The sequence below is a fragment of the Talpa europaea genome (genome assembly GCF_964194135.1).
Source record: "Talpa europaea genome assembly, chromosome: 11".
In the NCBI taxonomy this organism is placed as follows: domain Eukaryota; kingdom Metazoa; phylum Chordata; class Mammalia; order Eulipotyphla; family Talpidae; genus Talpa; species Talpa europaea.
Window position 1 is genome coordinate 33,364,464 of NC_140078.1, and position 23,845 is coordinate 33,388,308.

The 23,845-nt window shown below is 40.1% G+C and overlaps 1 protein-coding gene across 2 annotated transcripts in view; it reads left to right on the plus strand.

Moving 5' to 3' along the window:
- The window catches only part of PCSK2 (proprotein convertase subtilisin/kexin type 2), a gene marked incomplete at its 3' end in the record, with an annotated part of 260,772 nt that overhangs the window by 20,056 nt on the left and 216,871 nt on the right, over positions 1-23,845 (plus strand). The window contains exon 2 of one of the 2 annotated variants that reach the window (XM_084248159.1): positions 15,213-15,317. The exons of the other annotated variant lie outside the window; for it this stretch is intronic. Within the exon in view, the coding sequence (XP_084104285.1) occupies positions 15,213-15,317 (105 nt within the window). The remainder of the gene's footprint in view (positions 1-15,212; positions 15,318-23,845) is intronic. 2 annotated transcript variants of the gene reach the window in all.

A 23,845-nucleotide genomic window follows, 5' to 3' on the forward strand; every position in this document is an offset into this window, starting at 1 on the left:
AAAATTTTGTGACTTAATGGTTAATTAAGAAGCCAGTGTCAGAGGAGAATAAGATGATCAAAAATACTATTGCTCCTGTCCTTAACTTGTTCTCTACTTCTGTGAAATAAGAAGAAAAAAAAAAGATTTTATCAAATGGCTGTCAATTTTGTTTAAAGTGGAAGTTTAAACACAAGGAAATAGTTGGTATCCAAGAGTTAGTTCACAATTTCTGCTGACTGTGTTCCTGGAGACCATCAGTCAAGAATGGGCAACAAAGAGAGAACTTGCAGAGCCTAGGGGTGAAAAGGAGGATAGGAAATAAGTCATCGCAGATGTCTTAAAGTCCAGGACAAGAATCACTGTGGTCAGGGGCCAAGATCAGGTTGAATAGAATCATAGAGAGTACTGTCTTCAATAAGGCTTGAAGTAAATCCAAACTTGGAGCCAATAACTGGTCAGAAATAAACCATGTTGGGCCTCCCCGGTGGTGCAGCGGTTGAGTGCTGGGTTGCGAAGCTGCCCGCAACCTCTGCAGCACCGGTTCAATCCCCGGCTGCTCCCTGGCCACCGGAGGAGGGTCCCACATGGCGCGCAGACCTCTCCTGCCGCCCGCTGCTCCCCTCAGCAGTGTACTTCGTCAGTCTGCCTGTTCTGCTCCCCGCTCTGGCTCTGGTGAATTCTCTCACCCTCCTGTGCTTCTGACTGTACCCAGTGCTTGTATAAATAAATGAAAAAAAAAAAAAAGAAAGAAACCATGTTGGCCACTAACTGGAAAGGAAGAAAGGAAAAGTTTAAAAACAAAGGGCATGGACAATAACAGGACTATAGTCCTAATTGGTTAATAAGTTTTCCTGGAGCTCTATAGAGGTGAAGCACATTGAAAGGAATGGGCTCTATAGATAGAGAGGTGACATGTTCAGCTGCATGTGCAAAGCACATTAAGTTCTCTAAGCCAGTGCATAAGAACCATTGGATCTGATGTCACTGTCCAGCTCTTACTATTACCTATATCATGAGTTGCGGGGGTGGGATGGAAAACTCTGTTTAACAATTGGTCTCTGGTTTTATACACAAAGGACCTTCTCAGAACAGAATAACATTAGAACACGCCCTGACAAATTGAGACTGAAGAATATCTTCTGTCACATCTGGTTACTCAAAGAAAGGCATCCTCAGTCCACAAACCTCCCTTGTTGCCAGAGGAGCTAAAGACATATAAACAATCAGTTTCTTCCACTGCATAAGCAGCATCTGTTCCAAAGGACTGTTGAGTCTTCCAGTCCTCTGGTGAAAGCATATTTACTTTATTCATCTAAATAATGTGGCTTGTTTGCCTTCTGTATGAAGTAGTCTCTCATTGTTTTTGTTGATTGATTTTTATGAGACAGCATATCATTTTCTTTATATCCACATGCCACTCTGCTAAGAATAAAATGGCTTCATATTGAGTAGTTTCTGTTATTATATCTTTATATTGTTTTGGAGTCACTGGGTTTAGTCAAAACATCCTAATCCTGATTCCCCTTTTCTTTCCTGCCCATTCATGCTCTTTTCCCAAAGTTGAAAGGAAAGGTAATAAAAGTTGATAATAGAAATAAATGAAAGCAAAAAACAGGTGTCATATACTCTATCTTCCATCACCAACATGTTCTCTGTTTCAATAATTACAGCAATTGGGACTGACCCAAATAAAATAGATATATATTTTTATATATGCAAAGCATATTATATATTATATATACAAGTTCATATATATACATACATAAGTGACTTTATTGTTTAAAGCAGTTCTAAGTTTACAACAAAATTGAGAGGAAATTACAGAGATTTCTTCTTACCCCTGCCCCCACACACACTTACCCTCTCTTATCAATATCACTCACCAGAAAGATGCATTTTTTACCAAGAATGAAGCTACATCGATGCATCTTAATCACCAAAAATTTATAGTTTAATTTAGGATTTTCACTTTTGATGTTAAAAATTCTGAGTTTACATTAAAGTATGATGACATGGTCTCAGAGTATTTAGACTGCCCCCAAGTCCCCTGGCTCTCCACATTCATCTCTCCCCAGGCCTAGTTCCCAGTAACTACTGACCTTTTCTGGAATGTCATATTAGTAGTAGTATTTAACCTTTTCAGTTGATTTCTTTTACCCATTAGTATGCATTTAAGCTTCTATGTCTTTTCATGACTTGGTAACCCATTTCTTCTTAGCACTCAATAACATTCCATTATATGGATGTATCAATTTATCCATTCATTTACTGAAGGACATCTTGGTAGTTTCTAAATACTGGCATTATTAATAAAATTGGTATAAACAGTTGCATGCAGGGTTTTGGTTTTGTTTTTATTTTTGGTTTTTTGGGGGTTTTTTTTGGTATGTTCACAAGGTTTCAATTAATTTGAGTAAGGAGTATGCACTAAGGAATGCAATTACTGGGATATAAATTAAGAGTATATTTATTTTTGTAAGAAACTGAAAAGATATCTTCCAAAATGGCTGTACAACCTTGCATTCCCAAATGCAAATGTATGAGAGTTCTGTTGTTCTACCTTCTCGCCAGTATTTGCTATTGCCTTTTTTCCAGAGTTTGGCCATTACAGTAAATGTGTAGTGATATCTCATTGATGATTTTTTTTTTTTTTTTGTAATTCACAATGACCTATGATGTGGAGTATTTCTTCATAGGACTATTTGTCACTTGCTTGCCTTTACTGATGAGGTATCTGTTTGTGTCTTTGGCCGATTTTTAAATTGGGTTGCTTGATTTTTGATTGTTGAGTTTTAAGATTTCTTGATATACTGAAGATAGTCTTTTGTGTATCTCCTGCAATTATTTTCTTCTAGTCTGTGTCTTGCCTCCTAGTTCTGTCGATATTCTCTTTCATAAAGCAGAAGGCTTTGATTTTAACAAAGGCAAGTTTATCAGTTATGACTGTCATGCATAATATCTTTAGTTTTTTATTTAAAAGGCATTACCATTCCAAGGTCATCTAGATTTTCTCCTGTGTTGTATTCAAGGAGTTTTACAGTTTTGCATTTTACACTTAGGTCTTTATTCATTTTAAGTTAATTTTTGTGAGGGGAATAAGATCTGTGTCTAGATTTATTCTCTTTTTTGCATGTGGATGTCCAGTTTTTCCAACCTTATTTGCTTCGAGTAACTTTCTTGGCTCAATTATATTACTTTTGTTCATTTATTGAGCAAAGAAAGTTACTCCAGGTGTACAACATAAGAATTTAAAATTTGTAGGAGGCATCACTCTCCCAGATTTTAAACTATACAATAAAGCCATAATAATCAAAACTGCATGGTATTGGAACAAGAACAGACACATGGACCAATGGAACTGAATAGAAAACCCAGAAATAAACCCACAGATCTATGGTCAACTACTCTTTGACAAAGGAGCAAAGAATATGCGCTGGAGCAAAGAAAGTTTGCTCAATAAATGGTGCGGGGAAAACTGGGTTGCTACATGCAAAAGAATGAAGCTTGACTACTACCTCACACCATACACAAAAACCAACTCAAAATGGATTAAAGAGCTAGACATAAGACCTGAAACCATAAAATATATAGAAAGAAATATAGGCAAAACATTACATGACATGCACCTCAAAGACATCTTTATAGACACATCACCCAAAACAGTGATAGTGAAGGCAAAGATCAACAGCTGGGACTACATCAAATTAAAGAGCCTCTGAATAGCAAAAGAGATAATAACCAAAACAAACAGAAACCCCACCCACGGGAAAAATTTTTGCACACAACATTAATGATAAAGGACTGATCATAAAAATCTACAAAGAGCTGATGAGACTCAACAAAAACAAAGAAAATAATCCAGTCAAAAAATGGACAGAAGAGCTAAAAAAAAACTTCTCTGAAGAGGAAATACAAATGGCCACCAGGCATATGGAAAAATGTTCAATGTCACTTGCAATCAGGGAAATGCAAATCAAAACTACAATGAGATACCATCTTACACCAGTGAGAACGGCACATATTAAAAAAACTAGCAATAACAAATGTTGGCGAGGATGTGGAGAGAAAGGAACTCTCCTGCATTGCTGGTGGGAGTGCAAACTGGTCCAACCACTATGGAAAGCTGTGTGGAGATTCCTCAGCCTACTAAAGAGAGAGCTTCCATATGATCCAGCAATTCCACTCCTAGGTATTTACCCAAATGACACAGAAACAGTAATTCCAAAGAGCACCTGCACCCCTATGTTTATAGCAGCACTATTTACAATAGCTAAGCTATGGAAACAACCCAAATGCCCAAAAATAGATGACTGGATCAAGAAGATGTGGTACATATACACAATGGAATATTACTCAGCATTCAAAAAAGATAAACTCATGCAATTTGCAGCAACATGGATGGAGCTGGAAGGGATCATGCTCAGCAAAATAAGCCAGAAAGAAAAAGAAAAATACCGGATGGTCTCACTCATAGCAGGAATCTAGAAAACCTAAATACGGACCAGGAAAAAGAATAACTATAAGATTTTTGTATATGGTGTGAGGTAGTGGTCAAGCTTCATTCTTTTGCATGTAGCTACCGGATGGTCTCACTCATAGCAGGAATCTAGAAAACTTAAATAAGGGACCAGGAAAATGAATAACTATAAGAAAGTGAAAATCAAAATCAACAAAAACTATGAACCAGAGACACTTTTTGGGGGGTGGGGGGTGGGAGGGGAGGGATTGGGGTCAGAATGGGGGGATTGCAATTGTATGGGGAATAGAAAAATAAAATTTATTAATTAAAAAAAAAAGAATAACTATAAGAAAAAAAATCAAAATCAACAAGCAACTATGAACCAGAGACACTCTTTGTGGGGGGAGGGAAGGAGGGATTGGGGTCAAAATCGGGGTTGTAATTGTATGGGAAATATAAAAAGAAAAAAAAGTTTTCAAAAGCTTAAAAAAAAAGAATTTGAAATTTGCATATATTGGAGAAATGATCATTACAATGTCTTTTTGCCATCTTTCCTTAACAACTTTCAAATTTGCAATACTGTATTATTTATTATAGTCCCATTCTGTATAATACATGTCCTTAACTTATTATATTATAACTGGAAGTGTGTGTCTCTTGATCCCCTTCATTTTACCCACTCTCCAAATTCTCCTCTCCTCTAGTAACCATCCATCTGTTTTCTATGGCTATGATTTTAGTTTAGTTTAGTTCAGTTTGGTTATATTTCTTTTTTGTTTTGTTTTATAATTCCACATGTATGTGAAATCATAAGGTAGTTGTCTCTATTTGACTAATTTCACTTAGCATAACACCTTCAAGATCCACCCATGTTGTTACAAATGACAAGATTTCCTTCTTTTTCATGGCTAAGCAATATTTCATTCTTTATACATTCATCCATCAATGAATACATAGGTTATACTATATCTTAGTTATTATAAATAATGCTTCAATGAATATAGGCATGCATATAACCCTTCAAGTTAGTGTTTTGTTTTCTCTAGTGCACAGTTCACTAAAGTTCCCTTTTCTCCTCATCTTCACCAACACTGTTGTTTCTTATTTATTTGGTAAGAGCCATTCTGACAGGAGTGAGTTGTTATAGTTTATTGTGTTTTTTAATTGCTTTTCCCTGATGATTAGTGATATGAAACATCTTTTCATGTGCCTAGTAGTTAGCTGTATGTTTTCTTTGGAAAAATGTCTATTTAGTTCCTCTGTCCATTTTTTAATCAGATTTTTTATTTAATGGTATGAGTTCTTTGCGTATGTTGGATATTAAGCCTCTATCAGATTATAATTTGCAAATATCTTTTCCCATTTGATAGGTGGCTTCATTTTGCTGATGGTTTCCTTCACTGTGCAGAAGAATTCTAGTTTGATGTTGTTCTGTTTCTTTATTTTCGCTTTTGTTTCATGTACATTTGCATTCAAATCCAGACAAAAAGAAGATAACAAAACTGATATCAAGTAGCTTGCCACCTATATTTTCTTCTACAAATTTTATCATTTCAAATCTTATATTCAATTCATTAGTGCATTTCAAGTTAACTTTTGTGTAAAGTCTAAGATCACAATCCAGTTTCGTTCTTTCACAAGTCATTGTTCAGTATTCCCAACACCATTTATTGAAAAGACTTTCCTTTTCCCTGCTGTATATTCTTACCTCCTTTGTCATAAATTATTTCTGGACTCTCTATTCTATTCTATTGGTCTATGTGACTATTTATTATACCAACTATACTGTTTTGACTAGTATAGCTATATATAATTTGAAACAGGAAGTATGATTCCTTTAGTTTTGTACTTTTTAAAGTTTGCTTTGGCTATTTGGAAACTTTTATGGTTCCTTACAAAATTCTTGTATTGTTTGTTCTATTTCTGTGAAAACTGCCATTGGAATTTGGATAGATATTGCATTTAATCTGTAGTTTACCTTGGGTAACATAATATTGAGATTCTAACAATATTAATTCTTCTAATCCATTAGCATGAAATATCGTCTTTTCTTTGTGGCTCACCCAGTATCTTTCATCAAAGTCATATAATTCATTAATTATTTTCTTCTGACCTTATTATCTGTGTGAAACTTACTATGGCACCAATAAGGCCCTATTAACAAACCATATGTGAGATTGACCTGCCAAGTGAAGCCTGCTTCTGGGTTAGCTCAGGTTTGGGGGAATAGCTCTCTTGAGAAGATACTAGGAAATAATCCCATAGCCAAGGCATTCACTTTTCACCCCCTTTTTCTTTGTCACTTAAAGATAACCTCAAACCCAGAACTGATAATTGGCAGCAATTAATCTCTCTTGTCTTCCACAGCTGCTGTAGAAAATTTGGCCCAACTGCAGACAAAAATAACAGATAGTCTTAGCCATGTATTTAATAACACCTGAGTGTATTTCTACTCCAAGCTCAAACTCATGAGTTCACACCCTTATGTTATATCTTTATAAAGCATTAATTAGAGTCCTATACCTGCATTACATATTTATATTTCCTCCATGATCCCCAAAGAATTAAATGTTTTACTAATACCCAGTGAACATTAAATAGAGATTTGATCATCTACACTGAAGCATACAGCAACTTAACAACTCTCCAGAATATAGAACCTCGTGGTATTTTTGTTCATTCAAAAATATTTATAAAACACATACTCTGTATAAGAACACTTGTGAGTGAAACAAGCATAATCTTCATGGAGCTCTCAGTCTACTTGTTTTTATGTTTGACTCCAAAGACCATGTTCTTTTCAACATAACACAATAATTTTGAAATTCAGAAATAATTTGATTTTAAAAAAATTGCAAAAAAATGACACATAGGTATGATGTCATTTTGGAGTTAGTGGGTTTGGAGTGCGGCGTCCTTGGGTTCACTCTGGGAAAGGTTTCACCAGAGCTCCTGTTTCGGTGGCATGCGGTGAGTTCCCCAGGCGAGTTTCTCCATGAGACAGAGACATTGGTTATATTTAAAGAACAGATTTGTTAGGGAAAGGGAACAGAACAATGAAGGACCCTTGCATAGACACAAATGGGCAGGAAGAGCTGCCCCAAAAGGGACACTTTTGCTGAGAGGCCTGCATGGTTGCAGTCAGGCAGCCTTGAGGAGAGCTGCCTGCATTGAGGGAGGTCAGTGAGAAGAAGTACCGGCATGGTGCAGGTCATAGGCAGGCAGGAAGGCTGCTGCCCTACAAAGGGAGAGAGTTGGTGAAAGAAGAACCTGCATAGTCACAGGTGGGCAGATGGAGTGCTGCCCCAAGCCTGTGCAGAGACTGCACTAATATAGTCTTCTTCTGTTTGGGAGGAGTCACTCCTTTTGAACCTTATGGTTAGTTGCTAATTTTGGATAACTGCAGAATCTGAGATTCCGGGAGATTCCACATGGGCTCAATCTCCATATCTTCACTTTTGGGGTCTGTTGGGATCAATCTTCCATGTCTTTACCCTTGGGCCTGTGCTCTAGACACTCCCTACAGAGTAGGGAGTGCTTTGTAATCTGGGCTTTGGCCCCTAAGGATCTTGGTTTACATAGTTGTGTCAATGGCTGTGCTAAACCATTCTACCCCCACCTCCAGGTCTTGGCATTTTGTGAGCCAGGTTTCTGGTCTTGTGTGCACCTCCTTTTCAGTTTTTCTATTCCTATCCTCCATGAGGTACATACATGATTATATTATCATTATTCACAATAGGCAAAGGGTGGAATCAAGCCCTTCCTCATTCACAGCCACAGTCTCTATGCCCATCCTTCTTTGTTACTAGAATATCATATGTTTCTGTCAATTGTACAATATAGTTTTCTGTATGTGCATTTCCTCATTGACCTAGAGGAAACTATGGGACACAACCTGGGATCCTCCCCACCCCAACCTATTCCCGCACCCAAAAGAGATTGCATGTAATGCTGGAAAATCAAGAATGATCATGGGAAATGTCAGTAAAATGCAGAGCCCCAAATGAAATTGACACGCAATTATCAGTTGAGCCAGTTTTTCTCTTTGATGTATTATTTTCCAGGTCTTATTTCTAAACCTTTTTATGTTTTTTAATTGAAGCAACATTGTATTATAACATTATATCCTTAATCCTATTGACAGAAGCTCCTTTTGAAAATAAAATTTAAAAATCTTTAGATGTGGAATGATGTCCCATGTGCTACAAACTAGATTCCCAAGTAAGCCTGACTGAGCATAATGAAATTCAGCACAATGAACAAATGCAAAGAATTCAAACAAAGGAAAGGTGATGAATCTGAACCAGGGAGATTTAACCATTTGGAGATTCTGGATCCATTTGATAATCTGTAAGAATCCAGGATTTTCCTGAAAATAAGTAAATTCAGAGAAGCACAAAATTTGGGGTGAAGACCATATTTGGAGAATGTCAGGAACAGCTGTGAATTGCTTAAAGGAAAAGATTTCTGGTCTAAAGGGAAGCAGGCAATGGGCTCCATGAGAATTTAACGTGCCTTGTCTGTCCACAAGTGGTTGCCAGTTTCTTGGGGCTCAAAGCTGTTAAGGAAGGGGACGGTGTGGATTCAGGGAACATCTTTAACTTAGTGCCATCATTATTATTTCTATGATTTTGGAAAAAAGAAGGAAAAGTGTCACTGAGAAGTGTTGTTGGGATCTGTAGAATTTTGTGGCATAAAGAGATTTTAAAAAACTCTGCAAGTCTGAGTTAGCAATGTTATTATACTGTCACCCAGCCTGAAACTTCAAGCTGACTGTGAATTCTTCTTTCATTTCTTTTCCTCCTTCCTTCTGGAACCATGAATATTTTGCCTTAAGAGAAAAAATGATGGTATAAAAGAAGGGTGTGTGTGTGTGTGTGTGTGTGTGTGTAAATGTTGAAAGCATACTGATACGGACATATGAGAGGTTTCTTACTGGGAAACTCAGATGAATGTTTGAGAACCTAAGATTGTTCTCTATTTGTAAGATTAACATTCTACTTAAGAAACTGAGAAATGCATGAATATTACCATATTGAAGTCTGTGTAGGCAGCAAGTACCTTATGCTACTGGAAGACACATGGCCTCTGTCTTTCTCTCCTTGGGTTGGGTCTCATGCTTGCACAATGAGCTCAGTGTTGCTTCTCAGATGCTCAAGGAGCAGGGGATTTATGGTCTATACTCCTCCATTTTGGAAAATTCTGCACTCCTTCTTTGTCTCTAATGAAGAACACTCATTATATTCAAGAGTACTCATACCGATTATGTGTGTGATGTTTCCTCCTGATTGAATAAAGGTCATCTACTTTTGACAAGACAAAAAGGGTTGGAAAAATAACCAATGCCTGTAGGTCAATATGATTTACCACCTTACCTGTTTATGCCTCAACAGTAAGTTGCTGAGAGTTCTAATTTCAGCTCCTTGAGACCAATGGACTCCTTTTATCGCAAAGACAAAATAATACCGCTAATCAAAGAATCTGGGGATGTGGGCCCTAAGGAAACAAAAGAGGCATGTCACTCACCAGCCTGGCTGTTCTTGAATCACATTTGTCTTCATCAGGAATTCCAGTCTGAGATCTCTGGATCTCTGGATTCATAGCCCTGGTTGCAAAGGGCGATTGGATATAGATTGACTGCAGTGGAAGCAGTGTGGTAGAGAGGGTGCTGGACTTAAAGAGAACTGGGATTTCTTCTGAAAATTCCCTCCCAACTGGGTGAATGCTACCCTTCCCTGAGCCACAATGCACTGCTCTATGAAATGAGGCAGTTAGTATTAAGTCAGGGGTGCTTCTCACCATGTAATATCACCATGTAAAAAGACCTCATGTTGTCACAAGGCAGGGAGAGGGGCACCCCAGACCCCGCAAGCCTGCCTGGTCTAAATAGGTTCTGCCATCTGCCACATCAACACAAAACATGTGAGACTTTAATGGGAAGGAACTTTAATACAATTAAGAAACAATACAGGAAAGGCAAAGAAGTATAGTCTAAATCAACCACCCAAAGTTACCCGTCCCCTCGTGAGTAAAAGTCCACCCAAGCAGGATTGGCCCAGAACAAGGCCCCAAAGCCTGCCCCAAGTCTAAAGCATCTTCCAGAGGGGACCCACAGAAAAGGATCAGAAACAACCAGACAAGTCTGAGAGGAAAAGAGCAAAATCAAAATCAAGACAAAAACTGCCATTGTCATCTCCCCACGGGTCTCACCCACATCTGTGTCACCCAGTCCACGACCAAAAGGCAAATGTTGTTTATTCACATGTCTCTCAGCTCCATGTGCCTCCCCCAGGGCTCCTTCTTGCTCTCCATCCTGCTTCCTTCTTTCCTCAGACTCCTCTGCAGCTTCTTCTCTCCCTGCTCACCTCCACCCTCCCTTGGGTGGGGCAGGAAACCTGGAAACTCCCCCTTTCCTGGGGACCACCCTGTTGCAATGTGACATGTGACCGTTGGAAGCATATGACAGTAGTGTTAGGGGGAAAGGATGTCCTGAGCTAATTCCATACAGGCTTTGTGGACTCCACCCCCACCCCAGACCAAAGCCATCAGGACATTGGGAAAGACAAATCCCATCACTATCAAAGGGAGGGTGGCTGGGACCTGAGGGTGGAGTTAAGCAGCCAGGTTGGGTATAAAAACCAAACACGTGGGCCTTGGGGGTCTCTCACTCTCTCTTTTTCACTCGCCTCCTGGCTTATGGCTCCAGGCTCACGGCCAGCTCTTAGAGTGACATTTGGGATTCCAGGTCGGCAGATCGGGTAGGACGCATTTAAAACTTTGTCTCCCACTTTTCTCCCTGAGTTGTACATTTCCTCGTTTGCCCTTCCCTTGTGAATAAATCTTTTATTAACCTTTCGTGTGTGCCTGCAGTAGAGTATTAATAAGTCCTTTTAAACACGCTGGTGAGGACCCACAGTCAGGTACCCCGTTTTGTACCGGGAGCTGCCTTATAACAGTTCCCCACAGAAGATGCCTCAGATTTGTGGCGAGCTTTGAGGCCTCAGCAGTCCTGCTTTGGGCCAACCATGTTTGGCTGGGTATTTGCCCATGAGGTGAGGGGTAATTTTGGGTGTTTTATTTGGAATATCCTTTCTTTTTCTCTTTACGTACAACAATTCTAGTAATGATCTTTCATATATGTCTTTTTCTTCCAGACTTGTCTGGCCCCTTCTGCCCCTTTCCTGTGGGTCCCCACCAGAAGGCACTTTAGACTTGTGGCAGGCTTTTGGGCCTCAGCAGTCCTGCTTTGGGCCAACCCTGTCTGCATAGGCATTTTACCCACGAGGGGATGAGTAACTTTGGGTGCTTTATTTGGAAACTCCATTCTTTCTTTTTCTTCTTTATCGCACGTTAATTGTCCTTAAGTTTCTTCCTATAGAAGGTCTCATGCACTAAGTATGTTTTTTCTCTACGCGGTAGATGGCGGAACCCATTCAGAACATGCAGGTTTGGAAGTCCTGGGGTGCACCTCACCCTACCCTGTTAATGTTCATACAATGTGACAGTGGTCAGAAGCACAGTCTGGAGAGCAAAGGGTCAGCACAAATTCATTTTCCTCCTACTCCATCCTCCTTTTTTTTTTTTTTTCATCAGATCCAAATACTGCCCTGAATACACCAGCAGGGTTCCATAGAGAAAACATTCAAGAGCCACTAAGCCTGGAAAATGCATGTGAAATATTTATGCTTAATTTGCCCTGGAAAATATGGTTTTTAATGAACAGGAACTAACTCATAAAAATTGCAGTGTTCTAAGAGATTTTCATTCATGCAGCAGACCCCTAGCCAAGCTGGCTTGAAATTCATCCAATATCTGTTTCAGTAGCCCCAGGCCCCTCCTCCGTGCCAGGAATATCCATTGAGGATTCCTATCTGAGCTGCTCCTTGCTGATGTCACCAATTGGCAGAGGGAACTAATGTTAGCCAACAGAAATGAGAATTTAGAGTTTCCCAGGAATTTCCTGGTCATGTGCATAGTTTGGCACGTGTGTGGCCTTCTAAATATAGGATCATGCTAAATGTTTGCAAGTATCTGGACACCTCATTCCCCAGATGTTTCTTTGGTCAGCCTCTGAGCAAACTCTGGGTCAGAGAAAATAATAACAAACCCTATGAATGGAACTTTGGAAGAAACTTCCATATAATTATCTGGGAATGGATCTGTCTGAATAGCTCTAAACCAAGTCTACACCCTCCATTGTCTCTGTTAAGTGCAAGTTTTCATGGCTATTGTGATACAAGACCATTGGTTTTGGAAGATACCATAGAAAAGAGGAGAAATGGATGAGAATAGGACAAGTTAAAATGCAAACGTTGCAACAGGGCGGTGCCCAGAAAAAGGGGAGTTTCCAGGTTTCCTGCTCCACCCAAGAGAGGGTGGAGCTGAGCAGGGAGAAGAACTGGCAAGGAGAAAGCAGGATGGAGAGCAAGGAGACCTGGAGGAGGCATGTGGAGCAGAAAAACGTGTGAAGAAACCGTTTGCCTTTTGGTCATAGACTGGTTGAAACAGACGTGGGTGAGAGACCGGAAGGGAGGTTAACAATGTCAGCTTTTATCTTGATTTTGATGTTGCTCTTTTCCTTGTCTGGCTGTTTCTGATCCTTTTCTATGGGTCCCCACTGGAAGTTGCTTTAGACTTACGGCAGGCTTTTGGGCCTTGCTTTGGGCCAATCCCATTTGGGTGGACTTTTACCCATGAAGGAATGGGTAACTTCAGGTGCTTAATTTAAAAAACTATCTTCTTAGCCTTTTCTGTATTGTTCACTAATTGTATTAAACGTCCTTTCCATTAAAGGTCTTTTATGTTCTGTCTTGATGGCAGCGGATGGCAGAACCTATTTAGAGCAGGCAGGTTTGGGAGTTCTGGGGTGCCCCTCTCCCTGCCCTGTAATGTTATTACTGAGATTAAACTGCTTTCCTTGAACAAATGCTCCTCAGATTTCTGCAAGTCTTTTGTCAATTTCCAGAGTTCAGAAAAAGTTGATTTTCAATTTATCTCAGTATTCGACTTGCTTTTGGTTGGTTTTTGAAGATGCCTACTCCATCATTACTGGTTTTCTCTCTCCTCAACACACAACATTCTTTTTAAGTGTAACAAATGAAATGTTTTAATATACATAAATAATGGACAAGTTAAATAAATCATGATGTAGCTCATATAATTGAGCACTATACAGCTGTTAAAAAGGAAGTAGGATGTATCAGTAGATGCTTTTGATAAACATAGGTGATAAGTGACAAATCATTTTGAACAGTAATATACTCTGTGTGTGTGTGTGTGTGTGTGTGTGTGTATGAGCAAAGAGGAAAATCTAAAACTGACTCTTATAACTATTAAGGGAATACTAGTTTGTTCTTGGAAGAAGGTGGGCTGAAATAATAAAAGATAATCTTCTAAATTTAATACTCCCTAAAAAAATGTGATTTTTTTTACTTCATTGCTTATACTTTTGCTTTGTAATTTTTCTGTATATTTTTATATTAAAAATAATAATGAATGTTTCTTTAATATTTGGACCAGACAAAGATCCCTTTAACCAAAAAACATCTATATTGGCCCTACCTGTATTGGTAAGATCTTTCTTACTTCCCAAGCACCCACATCCCCTTCCCTTTTCTTTCAAACCCTGAGTGACTTCACGTATATGGGAAGGTTTCAATAGCAAATACTTTGAATAGTGAAATATTTTTGGTTAGGGGACTCCTAGGAGTCTGATGAAAATTATGTCTCATCTCTCCAAAAATGTCCATGATTTTGCCAATAATTTACCAGCATTCAATTAAATTCATTAATTAGGTTAAAAACTGAAAAACAGCCGCCTCATGACCTTACCCTTTATGGTCAGTTATTTACTTTTTATTTAAATAATTGGTTAAAGGTTCTGTATTTATGAAGACATGTGGAGAAAGAGAGGCGATCTGGAGAAGTCAAGGTTCCATTTATCTAAAGAAAAAGACAAATAGAGCCCCAGAGGGGAAGTGACTTGGCCAAGGTTAGATAGTAACAGAATATTCCACAACACATTTCTTGACTCGCAGGTAAGGCTTTTCACACCAAGTGACCATGAATCATGGAGAAAGTGACAATCCTCTTTATTTTTTTAAGGATTTATTTATTTATGCATACAAGAACTGGGGCACAGGCCAGAGATGCAGGGGGTGAGAGGATTCACCAGAGATGGAGCAGTGAACAGAACAGGCAGGTCTGCTGAAATACACTGCTGAGGGGAGCAGCTGGAGAGACAAGAGAGGTCTACTGCACCGTGTGGGTAGCTCCCTGGCCAGCCAGGAATTGAACCTGCACTGCAGAGGCTGCAGACAGCTTCTTAGCACTGTGCTCAACCTGCTGCATCACAGGGAAGGCCAGACAATCCTCTTTAAGTTCTCTTAGATGTTTACAGACTCTGAGCCCCTCATCGGTTCTCACTATTGGGGTTTCTCTAACCAGTTCTAACATTCATACCTAATTCCAAGAATTCTTAGGAAAGAGATGGAGGGGAAACTTAGACTGTCATTCATACTTACTAGCTTTGCATATTTGCACTGCCCAGCAAGGAGACAATCACCCAAGGGTCAGAGAGAGGAGAGGCAATCCAGCTGTGAAGACAGGACTAGGTTGGAAGAAAGCAGGGCATGGTGATACAGGTTTGCAGGAGTTTTTTCACGTATATCCCCATCCCGTGGATGCCCAGTGTGCAGCCCCAGCTTCAGAGTCCCTGTTCTAGGGCCCCCATCAGAAGCTAACCATGCCTTGTGTCTGTTTGACTCCACAGCTCCCTTTCACTGAAGGCATGTACCACTTCTATCACAACGGCCTTGCAAAGGCCAAGAGAAGACGTAGCCTACACCACAAGCAGCAGCTGGAGAAAGACCCCAGGGTGAGTTTTTCTGAAAACCTGCCTTCTAACTTCTGCTGTCATGACTGAGCCCACTGAGAGGGTGGAAGGAGGGTTGGAGGGAAATTTCGAAGTAAAGCACTCAGTGTATGGTAATAGGCCCAACGGATCCTTGGCAGAGTGGCATGGCGACTATCCACTTCTCTGTAATTAAATAACCTGCTTCATAGGGCTGGAGGGGTTGGCGGGTGAGGAGTAAACAGCACCCCTTTACTCGCTGTCTTCAACTGCATTGTTCTTTGTGGATTTCTGGTGACAACAGACCTGTTTTCACCTGTGATGAATAAGAAGACTACAGACAACTGAGTGAGTCATTTTTATGCAAGGTTTATCCCAGCAAATTCATGAATTATGTGCCACATCCCATATTGTCTGTGGGAAAATGAGGGAACCAGCACCCCAGTAGGCAGGGGGCTTCTCATCTCCATGCAAGATTGCAGCAGTGGCGTCATCTCAACCCCCCTTCTCACTTTGTATTTTCCTCACATTGATCTAATTTACCCAATGCCTCAGGTTTTGATGACCCCCACTTTTCTCTTCAGACTCTACCTAGCTTTTAGCCTCTGGGTCTCATTTCCTATTCCCCCTGAGAACTCAAATTGAACTTTCCACAGCCAAACTTACCACCTTAGCAACAAAGCAGCTTCTCTTTCAGTGTCCCCACTCCACAGTTTTCAGAATAGGAACAGGGGTCAACATTGACTCCTCCCTCTTCCTTCATCCCATAGACCTACAGATTCATTCGATTGACTGGATAATGATTTCTCTCATGCAAGTCACTGAGAGGAAAATTAAAAATCCAGGCAAGTTGCTTTCTGTACATTGAATAACCTCTTCCCAGAACTCTTGGGGGAAGCAGACATAAAGAGGGTCAGACATTTGAATTAAGGGTTTACACATGAGACTCCTTTTGTGCTGATGAGAATTTGGAATCTCATTCTTGTGTTTTTTTCATGGGAACATTTGACTAGGTTTAATTTGGGCTTTAATTAGGAATATAGATGAAATAGACTCCCGAGCTGATCACCAACTGACAGCCCACAAGCAATTTGCCTTTAACTCCTCAACCCAGGGGAGCCTGCGTTCCCTGGAGTAGAAACTCTGCTCTGAGAAGTCACATTAGCTTTACTTTCACAGTCAGATATGAGCTTCTGTGTTCAAGCCTATGTCAGACATTCCTAAATGGGTCTGTTGTAGAAAGTAGCACCAAGACCTAAGGGATAAACTCCCTTTTCCATGTCTTAACTGCCTAGACTTGGCCAACGCGGTACCTGGGAATGCCTTGGGAAGCCCTTGAACAGGGTTCTGCTGGTTTTCTCTGTGAACCCTGGGTGGGTAGCTGCAGACAAAGAGCATCCTGGTCTTGTGACCAGAGTGACAAACTGTGACACTGTTGTTGTTTTCAACAGACCTTAATATCGATTTTTTTTAATAATAAATTTTATTTTTATATTCCCCCATACAATTGCAAACGCCCCATTCTGAACCCAATCCTTCCCCTCCCGCCCCCCACCCCCCAAAAAGTGTCTCTGGTTCATAGTTTTCTGTTGATTTTGATTTTCACTTTCTTATATTCATTTTCCTGGTCCCTTATTTAAGTATTCTAGATTCCTGCTATGAGTGAGACCATCCGGTATTTTTCTTTTTCTTTTTGGCTTATTTCGCTGAGCATGATCCCTTCCAGCGCCATCCATGTTGCTGCAAATTGCATGTGTTTATCTTTTTTGAATGCTGAGTAATATTCCATGGTATATATGTACCACATCTTCTTGATCCAGTCATCTATTTTTGGGCATTTGGGCTGTTTCCAAAGCTTAGCTATTGTAAATAGTGCTGCTATAAACATAGGGGTGCAGGTGCTCTTTGGAATTGATGTTTCTGTGTCTTTGGGTAAATACCTAGGAGTGGAATTGCTGGATCATATGGAAGCTCTATGTTTAGTAGGTCCAGAAATCTCCACACAGCTCTCCATAGTGGTTGGACCAGTTTGCACTCCCACCAACAGTGCAGAAGAGTTCCTTTTTCTCCACACCCTCGCCAACATTTGTTGTTGCTAGTTTTTTTAATATGTGCCATTCTCACTGGTGTGAGATGGTATCTCATGGTAGTTTTGATTTGCATTTCCCTGATTACAAGTGATGTTGAACATTTTTTCGTATGTCTGTTGGCCATTTGCATTTCTTCTTCAGAGAAGTTTCTTTTTAGCTCTTCTGCCCATTTTTTGACTGGATTATTTTCTTTGTTGTTGCTGAGTCTCATCAGCTCTTTGCAGATTTTTGTGATCAGTCCTTTATCATTAGTGTTGGGTGCAAAAATGTTCTCCCAGTTGGTGGGGTTTCTCTTTGTTTTTGTTATTGTCTCTTTTGCTGTGCAGAAGCTCTTTAATTTGATGTAGTCCCAGCTGTTTATCTTTGTCTTCACTATCACTGCTTTGGGTGATGTGTCTGTAAAGATGTCTTTGATGTGCAAATCCCGCAGTGTTTCTCCTATATTTCCTTCTATGTATTTTATGGTTTCAGGTCTTATGTCTAGTTCTTTAATCCATTTTGAGTTGATTTTTGTGTATGGTGTGAGGTAGTGGTCAAGCTTCATTCTTTTGCATGTAGCGACCCAGTTTTCCCAGCACCATTTATTGAACAAACTGTCTTTGCTCCAATGCATATTCTTTGCTCCTTTGTCAAAGATTAGTTGACCATAAATCTGTGGGTTTATTTCTGGATTTTCTATTCGATTCCATTGGTCTGTATGTCTGTTCTTGTTCCAATACCATGCAGTTTTGATGATTATGGCTTTGTAGTATAGTTTGAAGTCTGGGAGGGTGATGCCTCCATTTCCTTCTTTTTTTTTCAGTAGAGCTTTGGCTATTAGGGGTTTTTGGTGATTCCATATGAATTTCATCAATAATTGTTCTATTTCTTTGAAGAATGCCATTGAGATTTTGATTGGAATAGCATTGAATCTGTATATTGCTTTTGGTAGGATGGCCATTTTAATAATGTTTATTCTTCCAATCCATGAGCAGGGGATGTCTTTCCATTTCTTTGTGTCTTCTTCTATTTCTTTTAACAGTGTTTTATAGTTTTCTTTGTATAGGTCCTTTACCTCTTTTGTTAGATTTATTCCCAAATATTTGATTTTTTTTGTTTCGATAATAATAGGGGTGGTTTTTTTTATTTCTTCTTCTTCAGATTTATTGTTTGTGTATAGGAAGGCTACTGACTTTTGCATGTTGATTTTGTATCCTGCCACTTTACTGAATTGATTGATGAGTTGAATTAGTTTTTCTGTGGAGATTTTGGGGTTCTCTATGTATATTATCATATCATCTGCAAATAGTGATAGTTTGACTTCTTCTTTTCCTATTTGGATTCCTTGGATGTCTTTCTCTTGTCTTATTGCTCTGGCTAGGACTTCCAGTATTATATTGAAAAGCAGTGGTGAGAGTGGACATCCTTGTCTTGTTCCAGATCTTAATGGAATTGCTTTCAGCTTTTCACCATTGAGGATGAGTAAAACTGGCTGTTGGCTTGTCATAGATGGCCTTTATGATGTTGAGGTATGTTCCTTGTATCCCAAGAATTTCAAGGGCTTTTATCATGAATGGGTGTTGCACTTTGTCGAAAGCTTTCTCAGCATCTATTGATATTATCATATGGTTTTTATATTTCTTTTTGTTGATGTGTTGGATAACGTTGATTGATTTTCGGATGTTGAACCATCCTTGTGCCCCTGGAATGAATCCAACTTGGTCGTGGTGAATTATCTTATGGATACATTGTTGGATTCTGATAGCTAAAATTTTATTGAGGATTTTTGCATCAGTGTTCATTAGGGAGATTGGCCTATAGTTTTCCTTTTTTGTGTTGTCCTTATTCGGTTTTGGTATTAGTTTAATATTGGCTTCATAGAATGTGTTTGGTATTGTCCCTTCCTTCTCAATTTTTTGGAAGAGTTTGTTAAGGATAGGCACTAATTCGTCTCTGAATGTTTGGTAGAATTCATTTGTAAATCCATCAGGTCCTGGGCTTTTGTTTTTGGGGAGGTTTTTGATTACCATTTCAATTTCGCTGCTTGTAATTGGTCTGTTTAGGTGTTCTATTTCTTCTTTATCTAGCTTTGGGTGATTGTAGAGTTGTAGGAATTTGTCCATCTCCTCTAGATTGTTGAACTTGTTTCCATATAACTGTTCATAGTAGTTACTGATTATTCTTTTGATTTCTGTTGTGTCCGTTGTGATTTCTCCTCTTTCATTTATGATCCTGTGTATTTGTGCTTTCTCCCTTTTTTCCTTTGTGAGCCTGGCTAGGGGTTTGTCTATTTTATTGATTTTTTCAAAGAACCAGCTCTTGGTTTCATTGATCTTTTGGATTTTTTTTTTAGTTTCAATTTCATTTATTTCTGCTTTGGTTTTTATTATTTCTTTTCTTCTACTGGTTTTGGGGTTTTTTTGTTGTTCTTTTTCTAGATCTTTGAGCTTCGAGATTAGGTTGTTTCTTTGAGTTCTTTCTTGTTTTTTGATGTGAGCTTCTATTGCTATATATTTTCCTCTTATTACTGCTTTTGCTGCATCCCATACATTTAGGATATTGGTGTCCTCCTTGTCATTCAATTCAAAGAATTTTTTAATTTCTTCTTTGATCTCCTCATTAGTCCAGTGGTCTTCCAGTAGTGTTGCTTTTAATCTCCATGAGGTAGGATAGTTCCTTGCCTTCTTTTTATGATTTATTTCTAGTTTGATGCCTTCGTGGTCAGAAAAGATGGTTGGTATGATTTCAATCTTGGTGTATCTGTTGATGTTTGTCTTGTGCCCCAGTATGTGATCGATCCTGGAGAATGATCCGTGTGCACTTGAGAAAAATGTGTACTCAGGTTTTTTTTTTGGGTTTAGTGTTCTATAGATGTCTGTTAAGCCCAAATGCTCTAGGTCCTTATTTAGAGCTTTAGTTTCTTTACTTATTTTTTGTCTTGTTGATCTATCCATTGTTGATAGTGGTGTGTTGAAGTCTCCCACTACGTATGTGTTTTCTTTGATGTCTGTTTTCAGAGAGGACAACAGTTGTCTGATATATTTTGGTGCTCTTTCGTTTGGTGAGTATATGTTAATGAGTGTTATTTCTTCTTGAGGTATTGTCCCCTTAATCATAATGTAGTGACCATTGGGGTCTCTTTTTATTTTTTTGAGTTTGAAGTCTGTTTTATCTGATATAAGTATAGCTGTTCCTGCTTTCTTTTTTGGCCCATTTGCTTGTAGGATTGTTTTCCATCCTTTGACTTTGAGCCTATTTTTATCTTTTGTAGCTAAATGTGTTTCCTGGAGACAGCAAAAGGTTGGGTTTTGTTTCTTAATCCAGGTTGCAACTCTATGTCTTTTTATTGAAGAGTTTAGTCCATTTACATTTAGAGTTAATATTGATATGTTAGCATCTGTATTTGCCATTATGTTTGTCTTTCCTTTGATTTTATTTATTTATTCTTTTAATAACTTTCTTTGGCCTTCTTTTGTTGTTATTCGTCCCTCTGAGGTTCTGGCTTTAGGATTCCTTGTAGTATTTTTTGGAGTGGGGGTTTAGTCGTAATGAAATTCCGGAGTTTCTCTTTGTCTGGGAAGGTCCATATTCTTTCTTCATGGAAGATAGAGAGCTTTGCGGGATAGAGTATTCTTGGTTGGCATCTGTTTTCTTGGAGTCTTTTGACTATGTCCCTCCACTCTCTCCTTGCCCGTAGTGTTTCTTCAGAGAAGTCTGATGTCAGCCTGATTGGTTTTCCTTTGAATGTTATCTGTTTCTTCCCTCTTGTCAGCTTCATTATTTTTTCCTTGTCCTGGATTCTTGGGAGCTTTACTATTATGTGTCTTGCTGTGTTTTCCCTTTCGTCGTGGAAGTTTGGTGTTCTTCTTGCTTCTTGTATATCAATTTTCAGCTCCTTCTTCGCATTTGGGAAGTTCTCTTCAATTATATCCATGAATATTTTCTCTGTTCCTACATCTCTCTCCTCTCCTTCTGGAATTCCTATAACTCTTATATTTCCTTTCCTCATGGAGTCAGATAGTTCCCGAAGTCTTTCTTCATTCTTTTTCCTTTGTACTTCTCTTTCCTTTTCTGTTTTGGTTCTTTTTATTTCTGTGTCTTCAAGATTACTTATTCGTTCTTCCATTTCATCTATTCTGCTTTCATTGCTTTTCCCAGAGTTCTTTAGTTCCTCCATTAATTCTTTGATCTCCTGCATTTCTTTTACTTCCCTCTTTAGGGATTCAATTTCCTTCTTCTGATCTATCACTTTTTTAATCATGGCAATTTTAAATTCTCTTTCTGGAAGGCTCAGAAGTTCTTCCAAGTTGCTGTCGTTGCAATCTGGGGAGTGGTTTTCTTTTTGTGGTGTGCTTCTTTCCTGAGGAGTTGTTAGGTTGCATGTGGTTGTTCTACTCCCTACTGTCTGTTTTCTAATTTGTCGTATGCGTTGGGACACTGTGTTGCTCGGACTGACTGGCATCTTGGGTGAACTTCTCCGCTCCCCTCTGGCTCTTCCAGGAGCCATCTCTGTCTTCTGGGGGAGCTTTCTGCTGGTTTTAGGCAGTTTTTACTGAAGAAATGTCCCTCTTCTAAAATGGCGAAGCGGGATGCAGTCCCTGCACCTCCGGTTTCAGGCACACTCTTCTGCGCACCCGGTCTGCCCCGGACGTGGGTGCCTGCTCCCTCTGTGGGCTCAGACTGCTGGTCGGAAGGGGCCTGGCGTGGGCTAACTTCCCGGCTGGCCACTGGGTCCTCCAGAAGCCTTCTGCCCTTTTCAAGCAGTCTTAAGAAATTTCCTGTTCTATGGGGTGTTAGTGACTTTTTTTTCCTGGTCGCTAGGTGGCGCCAGAGATCTCTCCTATTGTCCTTGGGGGGCTGTTTTTCGCCTCCCCCCACCCCGTGGGACAGGGAACAGAGCGGGAATGGTAGGGTACACCTCAACAGCTTTGGGGTGCTGTGTCTGCCTTGTGCCCCACCGTCGTGGAGAACCCACACCCCGAATTTTCGTGCCCCGGGTCTCAGTTCAAAGCCCTGAGTTCCAGGACGCGGGCTGTAGCCCAGTTCAGTGGTGCGCGGGAATGGCGCCTTTTGCACTGCTCCCGTGCCTGGGCGCCTGGTTCCTGCTTACTCAGGGAGGGACCTTCACCTCAGTGAGGACCTCCGCGAGTCTCCCCGCAAGCCTAGGTCGCAGGCACGGGGTCCTGGGCAGCTGCGATCCCCGTCTGCACTTGCTTTTCAAGCGCGCCCAGCAAGCCGCTTTTCGGCGCAAGCTTACAGGCAGCCCGGGCTGTGTGCGCGTCTCCCGGGGTCTTTGTTCTTCTCTAATGGCGCCCGGAGCCGTTCGCTCACCGCCGCGGCGAATCCTGCAGGGTTCACCACAGCTCCCGTTCACTGGGTGTGGTGGCTGCAATAGTTCCTTTCCCCTCACAGTCCCGATTGCTGCGTCGTTTGTTCTTGTTGGCCGTTTTGGTTTGTTGTTTTCCTCCTCTCTGCTGGTGGAGAGTGCCACCTCTGTGGGCGGGGGAGGGGAGCAGGGTTCTGCGCTTCCCTCCCTTCTAGTCCTCTTTTATGGCCACTTTCTTCTTCGGGTAGTTTGCTGGAGTCACCCGTTTATCTTCCGTGTCCCAGTTCTCACTGGGACCTGCCGCTTTTCCTCCCTATTAACTTTTTTTAATGGGAGATCTTACTTGCAGTGTCTCCTCGCCGCCATGTTGCTCCGCCCTCCCCGATTTTTTTTTTTTGATGAATAAGACTATTTCGGGTTACCCACATTCTTAGTCTATGCAGATTCATGGTGCCCGAGATCATTCTGGGAGGAACACTAGCAGGGCTGTGGCAGAAGGAAAGATGTTAAAAAGGCTTGGGCTAGTAAAGAAAATAGACAACAGTGGAGTTAAGAAAATTGTGCTTCATTCAAAGAGACTTCTTGGGCCCATTAGGCTTATATTTTCATATCTTGGCACTTACTTGAAATGACCTTTGAAATGCTGGTTCTTGAAATATACAGTGATGTTTTCAAGAAAGAAAAAAATCAAATGGGGTGGCTAAGAGGGAGACCATGCACTGGTGATTCTAATCATTGGTCTTCTCCTTAAAATATTGTCTGTTCTAACCAAAAAAGGCAAGCAGTACCCCTTCATTGTCCATTATAAGGGGACTGGTAGTCATCTATTGCTACCTGGTAGTCACCTGCCCTGTCCAAGCAGGAATAGAAGACAGCAAGGAAGCACTTCAGCTTCTCCTGTACCTGTTTTCTGACTTCTCCTAAAGGACAAATGCCAGGACCATCACCAACAGTGAAGTCATTTTAGGAGTGGAAATAAAGCATAAAATATCATGATTTTTTGCAAAAAGAAAAAAATGGCTTGTGATGATTACTGTGTCCCAAAATATTAGATTAAGGCCTGAGTCTTTCCTGCATAATGTTCTTATGGTCATCTAATTTTGGCATCTGCTGATAGCAAAATATGGGGGAACTACTCTAAACAAAAAGCATTGATA